Below are 20,598 nucleotides of genomic sequence, written 5' to 3'. Positions count from 1 at the left end.
CTCTCTCTCTCTCTCTCCCTCTCATATCCTGAAAGACATGAACACGAAACACAGATCCTCTACTTGGCCCAGGAAGAGAGAGGAGGCGATAGAGAGAGGGGGAGAGAGGAGAGAGAGGAGGAGATGTAGAGGTAGAGAGGAGAGGAGGAGAGAGAGGGGAAGAGGGGGAGAGGAGGAGGAGATAGAGAGAGGGGTAGAGAGGGAGAGAGGAGAGAGAGAGGGGTGGAGGAGGAGAGGGGTCGAGAGGGAGAGAGGAGAGAGAGAGGGGTGGAGGAGGATAGGCGGAGAGAGGAGGAGGAGATAGAGAGGAGTGGATAGGGAGAGGGTAAGAGAGAGGGGAGGAGATAGAGAGAGGAGTAGAGAGGAGAGAGGGGTGGAGGAGGAGAGGGGGCGAGAGGAGGAGAAGGTAGAGAGGAATGGAGAGGGAGAGGGGAAGAGAGGAAGAGGAGATAGAGAGAGGGGAGGAGAGAAAAAATATCAGCTGGCTAACACTAACTGAAGTGATTTATGAGGTTGGAATCTGTGTTGGAACATATGTAGACATGCTGTGTCGCTCTTTCTAACACACACACACACACACACACACACACACACACACACACACACACACACACACACACACACACACACACACAGCCAATGTTGTGATACCCCAAAAGCACATGGCACCTGCCTCCTCTGGAGAGTCCTGTTTGTAATTCATTTGTTTCATGATTCAAATTGAATAAACCCACAAGATATGCTGCTGTGTCTAAAAAAGTACTTTCATTAACACAGTTAGCTTTCTGAATAGGGCTGTTTAAATTAATAGAATCACACAACGTTAACTAGCTGCTCACTGAGTGAGGACGATTAGGTAATTTGTTAAATTAAAAACGATTCTGCAGAAATTGTTTTATTTATTTAATCATATGCAACAAAAGGCGCAGGTATCAGCGACAAAAATGTTAATAAAAGTGAATAACAACAACTGAACAAAAAGCCCTTTTTAACACCAGTAAGACACCGATGGTAGCCGTGGTCACTCCGGATGGCAGGTCACTCATCAACAACCATGAACTCACTCAAAGTTTTGCGTTGTGCGTCATCCGCTCGTAGGACAAAGTATGGCATCATTCACCTGTGGTTATGTTTCCACAAAGACCTAAAGTCTATAAATTAAAGGTCTCACACCTTATTGTATCGTTTTCCTTTCTTTCTTTCCTCTCTCTCTCTCTCTCTCTCTCTCTCTCTCTCTCCCTCCCTCCCTATCTCCCCAGTCCCTCTCTCTCCCTCGCTCCCAAAGTAATCATTCCAGCTTGATTGCTCTGATCCCTCCATTCTATTTGTCATTAAATTCAACACATGCACAGTGCACACACACACACGCACACACACACACACAAACAAACTGCCGTCCATGTACACAAACACAAGCCCGGATGAAAAGCACGCATGACCACAGACATACATACAAAGCACTCACACACACACCAACAACAGTGGCAGAAACACACACACACACTAAATCAGACCATATCAATAAATAAAATGTTAGTATTTCCCATATGTCCACCTGGTCATAACTCACACGCACACTCAAGGCCTCCTTCTGTAGGTCAATAAAGCGTAAACACACACACACACACACACACACACACATCTGAAGGGCGCGCATGAGCACACACATTGGAGTGTGACTCTAAATGTTGATGAGTGTGGCGTGACAGACCCTAACCCTGACAGAAAGACCAGGGGCACTATGAAACCTTTCTAAACATAACTCATCTATTTATTTTCCATTACTCCACCAACGGTACACTCACCATTACTTATTAATAGATTTAGGAATAGTTTGAAATCTATGTGTGCATGTGTGCATGTGTGTGTGTGTGTGTGTGTGTGTGTGTGTGTGTGTGTGTGTGTGTGTGTGTGTGTCTGTCTCCCTCCTCCTATGAGGTGGACCACGCAAGGAGACCACGCCCTGGTTACTGGGTGGAGGGAGTGCATGAAACACATGCAGACAATGCGTTCTGGTTATTGTCATTCATATTATTGAGGTCGTAGAGGTTCTGGGTATTGTTTGGTAACGCAGATGTGCTTACGACCAGGCTATAGAGGATATAGGCGCACTTCAATTAGCAACAACGAGAAAAGGCATGCACAGCCGAGCCATCAGTCACCCACGCAGGCGCCAGTGTGTGTACGTGTCAGTGTGTGTGTTTCACACAACAATGCAGAAATGATTCTTTCGATTGATAAACGATGAATTAGTAATCGCATAGATTGCCGGATGATGGCTTGAAGGACGGACAGACTGACAGAGCAACGCAAGCATCGACAGCATGGGTGGAAGAATGAATGAATGGGATACACGTTTGAATGAACCAACCGATGAATGGAATCCACCCATGAGCGAACGGATGAGCGAGCGAAAAAGTGAATGAATGAATTGTGAAGAGGCCCAACCGACATGGATCAGGAGGTTTAAGCACATGTCACTTGAGGCGGCGCCCCTGCTACGCCCTGTACAAGGCACTCGGGGCGCTGCTCGCGTTTGGATTATTTCACTGTGACTCAACACTCAGCCCGCCAAGTAAGGTCAGGCGTAATACATTAATGGACTGACTCATCTTCCCTCTGATCAATGATGCCCCTGCAGCCACACACACACACACACACACACACACACACACACACACACACACACACACACACACACACACACACACACACACACACACACACACACACACACACGCACGCTCCCCGGGAGAAGCTGGATGAGTGTGCAGGTGCTTGTATGCGGGTATGCAGTGTGTGTGTGTGTGTGTGTGTGTGTGTGTGTGTCTGTTTGTGTGTCTGTTGTGTGTGTGTGTGTGTGTGTGTGTGTGTGTGTGTGTGCGTGCGTGCGTGCGTGCGTGCGTGCGTGCGTGCGTGCGTGCGTGCGTGCGTGCGTGCGTGCGTGTGTGCATGCATGCGTGCGTAGGTATGTATATTTGTGTGTGTAGGTGCATGTTTGTGTGTGTGTATGCAGGTATGTGTCTGTGTGTGTGTGTATGTAGGTGTGTATGCGTATGTCGGTACGTGTGTGAGACAGCATGCAAGAACAAGAGAAGAGCTGCTGTTTGTTTTCACCGGCGGCTCCCAGGTTCCTGGCGACGCCTCAACCTGTTCCACCACCAGGTACACCAGGCAGAGTCTAGACCTCGCTTGCTGCTTCTTACATCATTTCATACATTTTCATTATTACAGCTAAAATGCACTTCAAGGACAGACCATACTGCAACCTAGTGCAAACCGTTCCCCCCCTAACCCTGCTAATCGCTCTCTCTCTCTCTCTCTTGCTTTCTCTCTTCTAGCGCTCTCTCTCTCTTTTCTAGCGCTCTCTCCCTCTTTCTCACTCTCTCACCTTGTCTCTCTCTCTCAGCTCCCATGTCTCTCGCTCCCCATCAACCTCTCTCTCTCTGTCCCTATCTCGCTCTCCCTATCACCCTCTCTCTCTCTCTCTCTGGCTCTCTCTCGCTCATCTCTGTGGTGGAATGAATGGTCCCTTGTCTCCGAGCTGATGGAGCGATAAGGCCGTTTTAAAACCACCGTCCAAACGTCACTGCACGCGACACCGCACAATCAGGACGGACAGGAACATGTGTTTTACATCAGGACACCCCCACCTCCACCCCCACCCCATCCCCACCTCCATCCCCACCCCCACCTCCACATCGCTATACAAGGGCTAATGTTACCATCTGTGGGTTTCATGCATGCCCTTCAGACGTGTGTGTGTGTGTGTGTGTGTGTGTGTGTGTGTGGCAAAGTGAGATATACAGGGGAAAGAGTTAGAGTAGGTAGAGAGGTTGTGTGTGTGTGTGTTAGTCTAAGCTAACACAACGAGATATATACAGGGAAAAGGTGTGTGTGTGTGTGTGTGTTGTGCGCGTGTGAGTTTGTGTGTCAGAACAGGAGTACAACATGTCCTTCCTATCAGCTTTTAATCTGCCTTCAGCAAAGAGAGAGAGCGAGGTGGAGAGAGGTAGAGCAGGAGGTGGGGAGGGAGGGAGGGAGGGAGGGAGAGAGGGAGGGTGAGAGGGAGGGAGGGAGCGAGGGAGGGTTAGAGGGAGGGAGGGAGCAAGAGAGAGTTCCCTCCTCCTCCCCTTCCTCCCATTATTCATTCTTGTTTTCCTAAGCTCCCACCATTTTTGTTCCTGGCCTCAGGCAGGGAGATTGTCAGAGAGAACTGCTTCTGTCTACCGTTAGACTATATGTGTGTGTGTGTGTGTGTGTGTGTGTGTGTGTGTGTGTGTGTGTATGTGTGTGAGTGATTTGTCTTTGTCTATATATTGTGCTCGAGCATGTGTGTGTGTGTGTGTGTGTGTATATATATATATATATATATATAAATACGTTGTGTGCGTGCGTGCGTACATGTATGTGTCTGTCTGTGTGGTAGGGGGTTGATAGAAATAGACACGGAGAAAGAGGGAGAGATAGAGAGGTTTTTCAAGGTACTCAACTAATGTCAACGCTATGAGGGGGCGGGTCTTATTCTTTCCGGAGGAAGCGTCAATCAACAGTGAATTTTAAAGGACACAAGGAGATTTTGCCTTTTCAGGCTTTGCTCAAAGAAGGAAAAAAGATTGGACTCCCATGATGAAAACGTGTAAATATAGTAATACAAAAGGAGCGAGTGCACTTGTAACATTAATCTCCTCACTCGTGTTGAGTCCAGGAGGTATAGAAATAGGTAAATATATACACCAGAGTCCCCGACCCATTTTCCCGGTTGGTAACAATGAGGAGGGATTACAACCCATATTTCAACACTAGCACTTGAACATGAATTTCAACAAGGATCGAAAACATACGTTTGTAGCTTCTTTAATAACTAGGGACATGAGGTGCCAACAGAGGCCGTGCGGAGACGAGACACCGTATCGATCCGCCACCGACTGTTCAAACACATGTCAGGATCCACTTTAAGATGCCTTCCAGATGAACAACCGCGTGTAGTAAATATAACACAAAGCTTCGCCTCACAATATCAAATGCCAACAGACTGTCGATAACGTCAAATTGACAATACGTGAAAAATGATGGCCTGAAAAAGAGGCTGTTCAGCACCCTTTATATTATGGTCTGTTCGTCTCAGTATTTCCTTGTGCAGCCTCATCCTGGAAGCAGTGAAGTGTGCGTGAAGTGCATATAAAGTGCACGTGAAGTGGGCAGGTGAAGGACATGAATCGTTTATATAGATAATGTTTTCATTTCTTCTTTATAATCGCTGTAACTGAGGAACTGGAGACATATACACACCATTGTCAGTATCTGTATTCACACACGCACGCAGAAACACACACGTCACCCCAGACCCTTACCTCACCCTACACTTCCCTTAACGTACACACAAAAAAAAAACTAAGAAATGTATATTAAATCCTTTCAGAGGCTTGGGTGTAGAGGGAGAGAGAGACATGGAGAACGGATAAGATTCTTCTAGGATGCTACGCTACACCCACCTAGCTGCCCGCAGGGCCTCTATGAATATTTAGCTGCGTAGTTAAACTCAACAGGGATTTCACCCGCATCTTCACTTGTTGAGAACCGATTGAGGTGTTGTTAGCATTATTTATGTATCGGCTGACCGAGCCTTCTCTGTCAGCGAGGAGGCAGTGGATGCTTAAGTGCTGGTGTATCGCAACAAGGGTTAGCATCACCTGCTAATGGTTCGTATTAATATTCTGCTTGCTTCGCGCCATGGCTCAAGACATAAAATAAAGTACGACTAATTATAATCGTTTTATAATTATGTATCTAGTTAACATACTAATCACCTACTAAGAACATTGACCAACCAAACATTAATAAGAAATAAAAAATATAATTTATTAACAAATAAAAGCCTTAAAAGTAATGTAGAGTAACAACGCCAATAATGAACAATACAACAGTAAAACCATGCAGACGGAGCATCGCTTGCCCTAAGTTACATCATGACGTTTGAAAGGATGAACTGTATATGCTTATGCATTACATATGATGCAGTATAATGTCTATAATACCACAGCATTTGCAGTGCCCTGCATGACAAACATAAGAGGCTCACTGCCGCTCACACAATAATCCCCAACGCAGGCCAACGCAGTGTTCGTATCATACTTTGTGCACGTGGGTGTGTGTGTGTGTGCATGTGGGTGAGCGTATGTGTGTATGCGCCTCCAGACCTTATTAGGTTGTATTTGTCGAGATGTTTAACCCCACTCAGAGCTTGGCAGCTGTCTGAAGCTCTCTCTCTCTCTCACAAGGTCCATGTCTTTCTATCTCGTTCTAGGCTATACGGCCTCCTATGACCTCTCTCTCCCTCTCTCTCTCTGTCTCTGTCCCTCCCTCTCCCTCTCCCTCTCTCTGTCTCTCTCTCACACTTGCTCTCCCTCCCTCCTCCTCCCCACCTGTGGTCATGAGGTAATGCAACACTAGATTGGCTGTTGATCTCCGTAAAGCAGCATGGAATACAAATGATCTTGTGTGTGTGTGTGTGTGTGTGTGTGTCTGTGCGTAGTTGTTTGTGTGCATTGATCAAGTGTGCATGAGCTCTTGAGTGTGTTGATTAAGTATGCATGTGTTGATTAAGACTCTGTGTGTGTGTGCATGTTGATTAAGCCTGTGTGTGTGTGTGTGTGTGTGTGTGTGTGTGTTTTTGTATGGCGAGAGGAAATGGAGAGGTTAGCATTGGCTCAAACAAATGAAACTCAAAATGGCTGGATATGAAAGCGTGACTTTGGAGGATAATTAGCATGACGTCAGTGGGAGCTACTAAATAATTTGCTACATGATAAGTCATGACACAATATCACACATACTACGCCATTAAATACAGAGGTTGGGCCAACTGTGTTGATTAGATAAACACACACACACACACACACACACACACTTTCTCCCTGTAATAGGAAATATAAACACAGACTACAGATACCACCATACTCATTAAACACTGGGAGAATATGTTTGTGTTTCAGATGTGTGTGTGTGTGTGTGTGTGTGTGTGTGTGTGGTTCTGTGTGTTTATGTCTGGGGATGTGGGTGAAGATGTGTGTAGATCAGACGTGTAGCAAAAGGAGGGAAGGAGGGGGAGAGAAAGAGAGGGAGGGTGAGAGCGAGATAGAAGAGAGAACACGAAAGATGGATTTGGCAATACTTGGTTTATTCTTAGGCACTATCTCCCCTTTCTCTCTCTCTCTCTCTCTCTCTCTCGTATATATATATGAACAACAACAACTCACAACTTCAAATGTAGTTTTATACTTGAATGTCTCCACTATGTTTCAAGGAGTATCTAACGGAGGAGAACTACAAAATAAAAGCGCAGCATCCCATGCAAGACAATAGAGGGAGGCTGCACCTGGGCAATTATCAACAGGATAGCTGGGACTTGGGGACTGTCTGTGTATGTGTGTGTACGTGCATTTGCGCTCACGTGTACCATTTCAGAAGCCAAACATCTGCAGTGATGACGCATCAACTATAAATTGTGTGTGCAGTGCCATTCATGTATATGCACAGCACACACACACACCACACACACACACACACACACACACACACACACACACACACACACACACACATACACACAATGTCTCATGGTAAGACTGATGAAGTGCGAGAGGCAGGGAGTGAGAAGCAGTATCATCCCCCTCTGTAAACGGGGAGGACAGAGACCCTGCTCGTCTCTACGGTAACCCGACTCAAGCTCCTCCCGGTATGTCTGCCAGCATGGGGCTGCTTGCACGCAGCATGGGGGTACGAGGGGACGGCCAGGAGGTGGAGCTCCGGGGCCCTTCAGGTTAACCAGGCTCCAGGATGAGGGGGCTGACAGCCTGAGATATGGACCGGACCTTGACCAAAGACCACCAGATGAATCAGTGGTGGGTGTGTGTGCGAAAAAGTGCACACACACACACACACACACACACACACACACACACACACACACACACACACACACACTACAGGATGGTTTGTCATATCCTGTCAATAGAAAAGCAGACCGACAGATAGACAGAGAGAATGTGTGTGTGTGTGTGTGTGTGTGTGTGTACGTGTGTGTGTGTGTGATATGATCTCTCCTTGCCAGTGTGCATGTGTCGATGGCAAATAAACCCAGAAATAATTTCTTACACACACACACACACACACACACACACACACACACACACACACACACACACACACACACACACACAGGGGCAATTCAGTGTCCACTGACCGCCATGGTGGCTATGGCATTGGCCCCCCTCCACCATACACACATGTTTAGAGACATCCTAAAGCCTGCAGAATCAGAAGGATTGAGATGCCTGTTCTACACCACTTGTGTCTACATCCATACAGGTAAACACATACGCTTCCACCGTACCCTTCACCTCAACAACAACAACAACAACTGCAGTAGCAGTGGCAGCCAAAACACCGTCCTAATAACCAAGAGGCCACTAAGCGTTTTTGCTCTGAAGGAATCGACGTGCATCTGAATCAAATGACATCGCCGCTCCTCATTGGTCTGGTAAAGAACTGGGGGGGGGAGGGGTTTATTACAGCCCACGCACGATATTATTCTCCCCCTCTGGCTCCCCGTGTCACATCACATCCGTCAGCAGCCACCCAGCCATGGGACCCGGGTCGGGCAAACAAGCTACGTGATTGGCCGAGGAGGGGCGGACACGAGGACGGATCTGCCAAGAAAGGGAGGGGGAAAAAGGGAACGGGTTTTCTAATTAACTATTGGTCAGGGGTCAGATGGACATTTAATCTAACCAATCAGCTTCCTAATTACACAAGTGCTGCCAGAACGGTGTATCTTTCACGTGTGTGTGTGTGTGTGTGTGTGTGTGTGTGTGTGTGTGTGTGTGTGTGTGTGTGTGTTGGCCAGCATTGCGTGTAGAGATCTTGTTGTAGCAAGACGAACATCTGGCCTTAATATTGGTTCCATGTGTGAACACACATACGCAAGGATGTACACACACACGCACACGCACACACACAGATAACTGATGAAGAGACAGATGCCAGAGCACATGGAGAGAGACAACGAAGGAGAAAAAATGACTTAAGAGAGAGAGATATGAATATAATCGAGATGTGAAATATAACTGAAAGATATAAAAAAAACGCACACACATACAGCCACACACACACAGTAATATGTGTGTGTGTGTGTGTTTCTGTGTGTGTATGTGTGTGTGTGTTTCTCTGTGTGTGTGTGTGTGTGTGTTTCTGTGTGTGTATGTGTGTGTGTGTGTGTGTGTGTGTGTGTTTCTGTGTGTGTGTTTCTGTGTGTGTGTGCGTGTGTGTTTCTCTGTGTGTGTGTGCGCGTGTGTGTTTCTCTGTGTGTGTGTGTGTGTGTGTGTGTGTGTGTGTGTGTAAGCCGATCGTAACAGTAATTGATGTAAACGTCTAAATTACAGCTAGGAGCTAAAATAACCACTGTGTTGTACCGTTACCATGTGAACATGATGAGAACCACCTGGTGCCGCCCCGCTGGCGGCTGGGCTGGAACATAATGCTCACTGGCGCGCTAGCCGACCAATGGGCCGGCTCCGTGCGTAACCGACCCGCGTCTCGACCAATGAAACGCTCGGCCGAGTGAGGAGCGATCCAAAGAGACAGGCACGCTAGTCTCAATTGTAGTGATGAACTATTTGACACAGTTTAAAACGTAAGCAATGCAGCCGGGAGGAAATAGGCAGACATTAGAGATATTATTCAGTTAGTACCATTGACGGAGAGAAAAGAAAGAAAACGTCTGGCTCTAGAGTGATCCAAGATGGCATGTGCAACGTACTGAATGTTAATAGTGATGCTCTTACTGGAACCGGGGGAACACTGCATCTCTGTGTGCCTCAACTTAGCCCTTTACTTTTCCCCTCAAGGAGCTGAGCGATGGGTTTTGACGCGCGCCGACAGTTAGGCAAATGTTTTGCATGTATTTACAGTCGCTATTACACACGCGCGCGCACGTACACATCCGTACACAAGTATGGGAACCAGTGGGCCAGACGAGATGTTGGAGGACGCCACATGCTGGAGCTCTCTGGAACGTCTTGCCCTAAAGGCAACTCGGGCAGAGCGGAGACACACCGGCTCTCGGGGGGGGGGGGCCTGAAAAATTAACCCAATAGGAGTCGCTCCGTGGGCAATCCTCGACCAGACTCACCGGAAGGACATGAAAGGGAAATCAAATCAAATCGAAATGAATTTTTTTTTTTAAAACTGCAGGGCGTCTCTTGACCGACCCAAAAACTAATCCCACTGCGGTGGAACCTGGCCGGTGTGATATGGTAACAGGGGGGGGGGGCCACAGTGACTTCTCTCTGTCCTATGAGAGCTGGGGATGGGGGGGGGGGGGGTGACCCACTGACCAGGGGCCTTCTAGGTGGGCCGGCGTGGTGGTCTTGGTCCGCCGGTGGCTGTGATAATGTTAGTGTAGTGACGGCGGTGTACGTGGCACGTGTGTGTGTGTGTGTGTGGGTGGACGGCGGGACGGCGTCTTGATGTGTACCGCGCGGTGTGACGCGTCGCCGCGCCGACCAAACGCTAAATTTACATCAGACAATGAGACGGCTGTGGACGGCAGCGCAGCGGAAAGCCACACGCAGGTCATGGCTTGAACACACACGCACGCGCACGCACGCACGCACACGCACACACACACACAGACAGCTTCATCAACCTGCCCAGAAGTTTTACAACATAGACATGCATATGCCCTGCCTAACCTATCACACAAACATACACTCATGCATGCGTGTGTGCATGCGAACACACACCTACACACGCACACACACACATTTTCCAGTATGGGTCTGTTTATTTGAGTTTGTGTCCTGATGGGAAATGGGCCTGCTACACAAACAAACTGAACACACCAGGACCGTGTGTGTGTGTGTGTGTGTGTGTGTGTATCTGTCTGTGTGCGTGTGTGTAAGAGAGAAGACATAAGAAATAACATGAAAGGAAAAAAGGGCACAGAGAGAAAGAAAGAGGGAGAAAGAAGGAAGAGAAAGTAAGGACAGACTAAAGAGAGAACCAGTGCACGGCGGCACAGACAACGGTTGTGAGGAAGGACAACTAATCTCGTTACGGGAACACAAGGCAAGCTCCCCTGACAACGACCACCACATCCCCTCAAACAGCTAACATAAAATATCCAAACTGTTCTTGTGAGTCTCTGGATAATGATGCATTTCGGAGAGCCCCCCACCCCCCCCAGACCCACCCGCACCCCCGCCCAGCCACCCACAACACACACACACACCCACACCCCCCCCAGCCACATAATTTCCGGTGGCGGATATAAGTAGAGAATGAGAAGAGCTAATAAGTTCTATTCAAATTTCAATTTCCTGAGAAAACACAAAGCCATAAACACACACACACACACACAGCTAAACCCAATGACGGAGTCAAAGCAGAGGAATGTGCATGCGTGCGAGTGTACGTGCGTGTGTGTGTGCATGTGAGTGTACGTGCACGGTTGTCTCCACATAATTAGCTCCATCAGGCTGAATTGTAAACAGGAGAGATTTTAATAAATAAAACTCTTGTTGTGTTGCTCTCGCAGAACACTACAAGGTGTTTAATCCTTCCCTACACTTCTCTAATTTCCCATAGTATTCATTGTACTAATGATGCCTTATACTCGTATGCATATTAATATAATAGCTCACCAGCTTCCGTTTACACCCCTAACTTGACACCGGGGTAGGCAATATCTTTTAGTAGTAGCACTTTGCGTCATATTTGTTTAAAACTTTTTACATCCCGACAGTCAATCAATAAATTAAACGCCCGGAAAAAAATTGCTTGTAGTAAACCTATCCAATTAGATCATTCTGCACATATGCTATGATTGGATGGCCTACTGTATGTCTGTCAGCCACCTACCTACCCGGCTACATGCACACACTCTGCCCGTGCCTTCATTACATTGGACCTGTTGCTATAGCTAGGTAGCACATGTTTTGGGGGAGTGGCTTTGAAGGAGGAGGCTCCAAGGGACGGGTGTGATTTCTTCCGATTGGATCCTTAAAATAATTGTACTTATTCTGGCTGGTTTCTCAAAAGTGCCTTCCATATCTTTAATTAACATATCACAATGTCTTCTTAAAAATGTGTCTTTTATACTGTATTTTATACTATTTATTGTGTGTGTTTGTGTGCGCATTGTATGGTTCTACTGCACAATGACAATTAAAGTATCTATCTATAAAAATAATACTGATAATACAATAATAATAATAATACTGGTCCATCAATGGTTAGGTATGACAGTGTAATGGGAAAATTATTATTTTCACATTCCGTGTCTCTAACTGCCCTTTGTTGCTATGTGCCTTTTTCGGTGGTTGTGGATGAAAGACTCCAACTGAGGCCTGTTTCCTGACCCCCTTGGGAAGGTCGAGGAACAAGGGCTCCAACTGATAAGGCACGGCTACGTCCCCCCTTTATGACATCCTGAAGAGATCCATCAATCGTTGACTACCATCTGGTTAACCCATACTAAAGCTTTATTGGGGAGCAGAGCTGTTCTCAGCATCCTGAGACTTGGCTGCCACTGTATAAGAAGTCCTTGCTTTTGCCAATGCATTGGACAAACTCCAGTGAGAGGCCTCGGATTATTGTATGTTTCCTGTATGTTTGTTGGGTGTTTATTGCATGTTGTTATATGTTTTTCACTTAAATAAATAAGCTTAATTGTTATAAGTTAGGATGACTCTTTATTCTTAAACAGTTTACACAGAAACGATTGACGTGGTGCAAAATTCCACCACAGACAGTGACAGTGGGTTTTCTTTTAAATATAAAATAATAGCTATATAGTTCATCTGCCAGTAAGTACTATGAACTATAGAGCTTAATGCTGTTCCAGACAGTTCTTTTGAGTTCAGTTCATCTTCTAACGAGACTCCAACTAGGAAAAGGATGTCTAGGTTTCAAAGTATTAGAGTGCCGGTCCGGAAAATGTCAATCTGCTCTCCAGCAGGGCCCACACATGCCTGGATACTGAAGGTCACACATTCTACTTCCTGTGTGTGTGTGTGTTATGTGTCTGTGTGGAAGAGAGTGATTTTCTGTGCGTGTGTGTATATACACGAGAACGAGAAGAGAGAGAGAGGGAGAGAGAGAGAGGGAGAGCACAAGAGTGTTCGTACTTTATACTGTCTGTGTGTGATAGAATGTGTGTGCCTGACGTGCATGTGTCTGTGCGTGTGCGTGTGTGTGTGTGTGTGTGTGTGTGTGTGCATGTATTGATTAGTGAGCATCAGGTGAGTTGTCCTCACGGAAGGCAGATGAAAAGTAAAGAAAGAGTGAGAAAAATAAAACCAAGATCGATGCTGAGGAGAATGGCAAGGAGGAGGGGGAGAGAGGGAACAAGATGAGACAAGAGTAAACAGCCAGCACACACACATTAACACGCACACACGCTCTGTAACACACACACACACACACACACACACACACACACACACAGCTGAGATGAAAAAAGGGGGGTCGTTTCCATCATGCTTTCTTCCATTTTAATCCAACTCTCTCCCCTCTCTCCTCCCTCCCTCCCACTCATTCCTTCACCATGTCCGACTCTCTCTCTCTCTCTCTCATCCCCCTTTCTCTATGTGTGTGTGTGTTTCTCTCCTTCTCCCTGATCCACTGGGGCAGAGCCATCTCCCTGTATATCCTTCTAGATCTACCTCCAGTATACTTATATATATATATATATATATATATATATATATATATATATACTTATATATATATATATATATATACACACATCCTGCATATCTAAATGTGCATGTTTGTGTAGTGCAGTGTTCATGTGTGTCTATGCATGCATGTGTGTTAAAGGGAGATATAGAGAGATAAAGGGAGAGAGAGAGAGAGAGAGTGACATAGATGGAGACAGGGAGAGAGCGAGGGGCTGTGCCAGTGTTTTAGTGCATGTGGGTGTTCTGAGCTATTTCAGATCCTTAGCCCTAGCGCCCCTCCCTGACCCTGCCCAGGGATGAGTCAACCTCGGTCTGTGTGTGTGTGTGTGTGTGTGTGTGTGTGTGTGTGTGTGTGTGTGTGTGTGTGTGTGTGTGTGTGTGTGTGTGTGTGTGTGTGTGTGTGTGTGTGTGTCAGTGCATGCCATGGCAACTGAGGATAAATATTGTGGTAAAACGGAGAGCGAGAGAGAGAGAGCGAGAGCGAATGAGAGTGATAGTGAGAGAGAATAAGGTGAGGGACTACTATAAAGAACTGGGTTCTCTAACTAACAGCCTCTATGTCTGCCTTAGTGCATCTCTTGTTCTCAGTCTCTATATTTGCTCCATTTAAGCTCCCTCCCTCTCTCTCTCTCTCTCTTCACATGTCTCTCTCCCTCTCTCTCTCGCCCCACCCAAGATAATGAGTAAACCTCTTGCAGCCCCACCCTGGACTGTCTGCCAAGTTACTGCCAACACTTCTCACGCACACACCACACACACCTACACTTTTTATGCACACATACATGTATGTGTGCAAACAAACACACACACACACACACACACACACACACACACACACACACACACACACACACACACACACACACACACACACACACACACACACACACACACACACACACACACACACACACACGTCTCACGCCCAGACATACACTCAAATAAAACCGGTGCGCTTTCCCTCACACAGTGCGCTGTGTGTTGGGATCTGATGCGATCAGGGCCAATGAGCTTGGGGGTGCTGGAGAACCACAAATGGGTCTAGTTCCCTCCATGACATCATCGCAGAGTGATGCATTCTGGACCACAGAGGGCGGGGGGAGGGCAGTCGATGGCGACAGAGGCGGGAGGCTGGCGTTGAGTGACAGCTGACGACTATAAGAACTGTCGTTCGCCGTTCCCCCCCCTCCCCGGTTGCCCTGACGATAGCACAGTGTTTCGAAATGAAACACAGGGGTTTTTTTTTGTTTGTTTCTTCTACAAAAGAATGATACAAATATTTTAAACGAAGGGATCGAAAAGAAATAAAAAATGCTTACAACTGCAACGGCAAAGCCGGGCTTGCCTACTCAGGCACGCGCGCAGGCACGGGCAGATGTGCGGACGCACACACGGGGGCATTGGAACATGGCAGCGCACGTGCGGGCCGCATTAGCCAGGAGGTGAGCTGGCACGTCGGGACGGGCTCTGGGAGACGATGGGGCTTGCCCCGGGGAGATGGCACGTGCACCGGCACTGATTGCGGCGAATCAAAAAGCGTGCATGTGGGCAAGGAGCCTGCTGGTAAAGGAGGTGGTGCAGGTGGTGGGAGCAGTTGAGAAGAGAAGGAGGTGGAGATGAGAGCAGGGAGGGAGGAGGGGAAGGAGCACGTGAAAGAGAATAAGGTGGAGGAGGTGGAGAAAGGGAGAAAGAGGGAGGCGGTGAAGGAGCATGTGAACAGGAAGGCGAATGGGATGAGGTGAAAGTGGAGCAGGAGGTAGATATTCGTCTTACCCGCAGCAGAGACTGGGACTCCTCTTTCCCTGCACTTCCTTTGGCCTCCTGCCCCGCACTGCTCGCTCCTCCTCCTCCTCCTCCCACGACGTACTGCTGAGGAGTCATGGGGCTCTGCTTCTCACCTCCTCCTCCTCCTCCTCCTCCTCCTCCGCTGTGCCTCCCGCCGCCAAACGGCTTCACCTCCCCCAGGTAAACCATGCTGGGCGAGGCCACCCCCCTCTTGTGCTGAGAGGAAGCCTCGTGATTGGCCGCCACGTACGACAGCGGCGAGGAGAAGAGCGAGGGCGACACTCTTCCTCCTCCTCCGCCTCCTCCTGCTCGCTCCTTGGGCACCCAGAGGAGGCCGTGTGCGTGCTCCCGCCCGCCTCCCCTGCCGTTGTTGTCCTCACTCTTCACGCTGCCGCCGTTGCCGCCGCCGCCGCCGACGCCCCCCTCCTCGCGGCTCCCCTCCGCCAGCCTCCCCTCGGGGGGCGCCAGGGAGTAGAGGAGGCGCAGGTCCCCCTTGCTCTCCTCCTTGATGGCCAGGGTGGAGGGGGCCGAGCAGCCGTTGGCCAGCGACGCCGCCATCTGCGCCGCCGCAGAGGCCGCGATGGCGGCGGTGGTGGCGGTCGAGGACTCGCGGCAGTGGGCCGAGTTGAAGTGGTCCAGGAGGGAGGAGGAGTCGGGCGCGGTGAAGTCGCAGCGGCGGCAGCGGCAGCAGGCGTGGACGCGCCTACGGAGAGAGAGAGAGAGAGAGGGGTCACTTTGGGCGGAAGGTTGTGTTGAGTGAACCTCGATTAGGAGACCTGGCCAGGCAGCAGCATTAGACAACGTACAGGGTTGACGCACACCGACGTTAATAACTGATTCCATGTGGGTGTATGTAGCATAAGATGCTATTTGGTGATCTGGGGAAATGTGGGTGTCACAGTAGAAGAGCAGGACAGTAACATCGAATAAAAGGAGATTTTTAAAGAATGGATCAAAAAAAAGATATCACTATCACCATCAACCTCCTCACCTGGACTGAAGCCACTAAAGCACCATTTTCATCATCCCAGAGGCCAAAAACTCTAAAAGTGGTTAGAAAACACTAGATCGGTAATACAAGGTCCCTCCCCCAAAAACGTGATTGACAGCTAGACCAGATCCCATAGCTGTGCGGATGCAAAATGAATGCTCAGTGGTATGAAATATGCATAGGAGCACCGAATGATTGTGTCCTGGCGCACTTCCATTCATTATCAGAGACGAGGGGTGTGGGGGGGGGGGGGGGAATTCAACAGCTTTACGGAACAAATGCTCCCATAATGTGATTGGCATACAACCCCCTGTTTCTGTCTCCCTCGGCCCGGCCTGTCTCCGTGTCAGAATCACTCTCCAGCACACTTTGCCAGGTGTATTCCTTTTTCCACCCGACAAAGTTGTTGCCTCCACGGCTGTGTGGATTCTATTCCCAGCTCCCCCCCCCCCCCCATCTTAATCTCTCTATTCATTGTTTAATGTCCATTAAAGAAGACTATTTCATCATGCAAAGTACATCTCATTAAAAGAAAACTCAAATACAGTGATGTGTGTGTGTGTGTGTGTGTGTGTGTGTGTGTGTGTGTGTGTGTGTGCGTAATAGAGTCTGTGAGAGGGACCACAGACAGACGGAAAGATAGAGCGATAGAGAGAGGGGAGGGGGAGTGTGAGTGAGAGACAGCAAGAGTCATGCAGCGAGGGAGAGAAAGCGTGTGTGTGAGTATGTATTTTACGTGTGTGTGTGTGTGTGTGTGTGTGTACCTCATACCTAGCTAAGTTAAACACCTCCAGATGTGAAGCAAAGAGACAGTGGCCCCTCTGTATGTCAGCAACACACACACACACACACACAGCCAGGTCTGTATCATTGCAACTGTACACACGCACAGTCAATCTGCTTCTTCCCGGACTGGTGTCACCACCCACATCTGTCTTACACACACACACACACACACACACACACACACACACACACACACACACACACACACGCACACAAACTCACAACCACACACAAACACACAACCACACACACGGCCAAACGGTTCCCCTCCATTTCAACATTGCCAAATCTATTAATACTTGCTGTCATGGCGGGGTGCAGTCAAAGTGACGCTATCTTAACCGAAAAAGGGAAAATAGTATGTTCCCGCAATACCGGCGGATGAGTTTATTTTTCCTTCCATGGCGAATAATTGAGTTGAGTGACTCAAGAGTAACTCAGGGAAGCGAGAGGGGAGGGAGGAGATGAGAGGCAGGCTTAGTTATTCAGAGTTCACCTGGACTCTTCACAGCCCCCCTCCTTACCCCCCACCGCCCCTCCTCGCCTCGCAACGGTTGTCTCCGCCCTACGTACGTGTGTGTGTGTGTGTGTGTGTGTGTGTGTGTGTGTGTGTGTGTGTGTGAACCGTTGTAAGTCGCTTTGGATAAAGGTGTCTGCTAAATGCCCTGAATCTATAAGTCATTGCAACGCCACGCATAGAAAAAAGGAAGGAAAAACATAATGGCCTTTGCCGGCATCTTCAGAAACACAAAAAAACATAAACATGCACTCATTCGTTGAGTAAACATTTATATATTTATGAATCATTTCCCCTATTAACTTGTCTGGAGACATGCCGCTTTAAAACGCAATGCTATGCATGGTCCCTTTGTAAGAGGTCATCCCGTTTAAGCTTGTTTGCATGTATAATATGAGAAGGGGTAGGCAATTCGTCTGGGCTTAGCATCCGCTGTTCAGTTGACCAGTGACGCAGAGAAGAGATGTGGAATGAGAGAAGAGGAGGGGGGATGGGAGGGGAGGGGGGGAGAGAAGATGGGAAGAGAGGTGAGGAGATTGGAAGAGAGTGGAGAGGAGAGGGGAGGGGAAGAGAGGAGAGAAGAGGAGATGAGAGGAGAGGTGAGGAGAGTGGAGGGGAGGGGAGGAGAGGACATGGGAGGAGAGTAGAGGAGATTGGAGGAGAGGAGAGAAGAGAGGAGAGGAGGGAGATTGGAGGAGAGGAGAGGGGAGGGGAGGAGAGGAGATGAGAGGAGAGGAGAGGAGAGTGGAGGGGAGGGGAGGAGAGGAGATTGGAGGAGATTGGGGGAATACTTTGTTCAGATTTCACCTGGACTCTGCATACCGCCCCTCCTCCTCCCGGACTCTGCTAAAAACACCCCTCTTGGCATTTGAAAATAGCACTTAGTGTAGCATCTTATCCTAGCTATCTTTGGTGTATACAGGGGTCAACCTAGCAATTGTAAGTGCTTGGCACTTGTTCTCTGAACATCCTTTCATCCCTTGACTTTACCGACAGCATTATACTGTTGTTTCTCTTCTATTTCTGACAAATGTATTTATGTTAAGCCGCTTTGGATAAAAGCGTCTGCTAAATGCCCTAAATGTAAATTTAAATTAGGAGAGGAGAGGAGAGAAGAGAGGAGGGGGGGGAGAGGAGAGGAGGGAGGAGGGGGGGGAGAGGAGAGGAAGGGAGATGGGGGAGGGGAGGAGAGAAAGGAGAAGAGAAGAAAAGAGAGGAGATGAGAAGACAGCAGGAGGCAACAGTAGACTCAAAATGGAGAGGGTATGAGAGGAGAGGAGGGGAGGGCCAAAAAGTGAGAGGAAACTAAAAGAGGGGAGAAAGGAGAAGTGATGAATTGCTTTTTCTCCTAAGGACAGGTGGGCTATTCAGAACTAAAAAGCTCATGGTGTCCAAGGTCAAACGTCCGGCCCGAGACCATGTGCGTGTCCTTCTAGCGGAGTCTGTTTGCGAAACACATTCAGAAGAATATGGGTAGCAGTATTCATGTCAAAATGTTAATGATAAACAGCCACATGAATATGGGTCGTCGCTTTCTTATCAATGTGTTCTGTTTCTGTATGAATGTTGTTGTTTTTGTTTTGGTTTTACAGTGCTTACTCGATTCATTGCCCAGCTTTAGTCGCAAGTACTTGCGTGATTAAACCGGGGCTGTTTTCTTGAGTCTGAAAAGCTGCACTCGCAACCCTTTCAGAGTGGCCCTGAGTCGCGACAGCCGTGTGAAACTTAGCGGCTTTATTACGCCATTATTTGATTTGAGCTCAGCGATTCAGAGCTTAGATTCCGTTAGGAACGTGCGGGGACTATGAAATCCATCTCCCTCCCTCCCCTCCCTGGAACCCCCCTGTGTGTCTATGACTCTCGCCCTCTCTCCCCCTCTCTCCCTCTGTTTGCCTTCTCCTTCTTCCGCTCCTTTGTTTTTTTCTTTACTTTCTATTCTTTCCTTTCCAAGTCCTGACTTTTATCTCAGTGTTCGACCTCCGATTCTTCTTCCTCTCCTTCTGTTTCTTGCCATGGACCTCTCTTTCTCTCCTCATCTCTCTCTCTCTCTATTGCTCTCTCTCTCTCTCTCTCTCTCTCTCTCTCTCTCTCTCTCTCACCTCATTGCTCTCTCTCTCTGCTCATTGCACTTTTTCTCTCTCTTTGCTCATTGCTCTCTCTCTCCCTCTCTCCTCATTGCTTTCTCTCTCTCTCTCTCTGCTCATTGCTCTCCCTCTCTCTCTCTACCTCTCTCTCATTCTTTCTGCTCATTTCACTCTCTCTCTCGTTGCTCATTGCTCTCTCTCTCTCTCTCTCTCTCTCTGCTCATTGCTCTCTCTCGCCCTCTCTCTCCTCCTCAGTATTAGATTCCTCCATCAGGCCAAACAATGACGTGTGTGTGTATGTGTGTGTGTGCGTATGCATGACAGAGAGAGCAAGATGGACAGAGATATAGACTAAACTGTGATAAACTGTGAAATGCTTATATATGTGAGGTTGTGTGCATAAGGGTGTGTGTTTGTGTGTATCTGTATCCAAGCTGCCTGTTGATAAACACTACTATCTTTATGTCACAGCGTGTATGTCTCAGCATGCATGGGAGGCACCAAATACTAGAGATTACTTTGAGAAAAATGGATAGCAGCAAAACTATGACCACTGCCAGAAGCAATCACGAAACAACAGCGGTCTGGGGAGAAATCACAAATCTATCCCATCGTGGGGTGGCAGTCATGAGTATTACGTAATAATAATACTCTGTTCTTCCTGCAACTAGGAAATTGCAAAATCGTTCA

At 48.1% G+C, this 20,598-nt stretch overlaps 1 protein-coding gene across 1 annotated transcript in view; it reads right to left on the bottom strand.

Moving 5' to 3' along the window:
- The window catches only part of trps1 (trichorhinophalangeal syndrome I), a gene marked incomplete at its 3' end in the record, with an annotated part of 83,898 nt that overhangs the window by 24,667 nt on the left and 38,633 nt on the right, over window positions 1-20,598 (bottom strand). The window contains exon 8 of the mRNA XM_084484830.1: window positions 15,519-16,233. Coding sequence (XP_084340956.1) covers window positions 15,519-16,233 — 715 coding nt within the window. The remainder of the gene's footprint in view (window positions 1-15,518; window positions 16,234-20,598) is intronic.

Source organism: Micromesistius poutassou (assembly GCF_964030765.1).
Source record: "Micromesistius poutassou genome assembly, chromosome: 20".
Classification (NCBI taxonomy): domain Eukaryota; kingdom Metazoa; phylum Chordata; class Actinopteri; order Gadiformes; family Gadidae; genus Micromesistius; species Micromesistius poutassou.
This window is presented reverse-complemented; position numbering and strand designations above follow the sequence as displayed.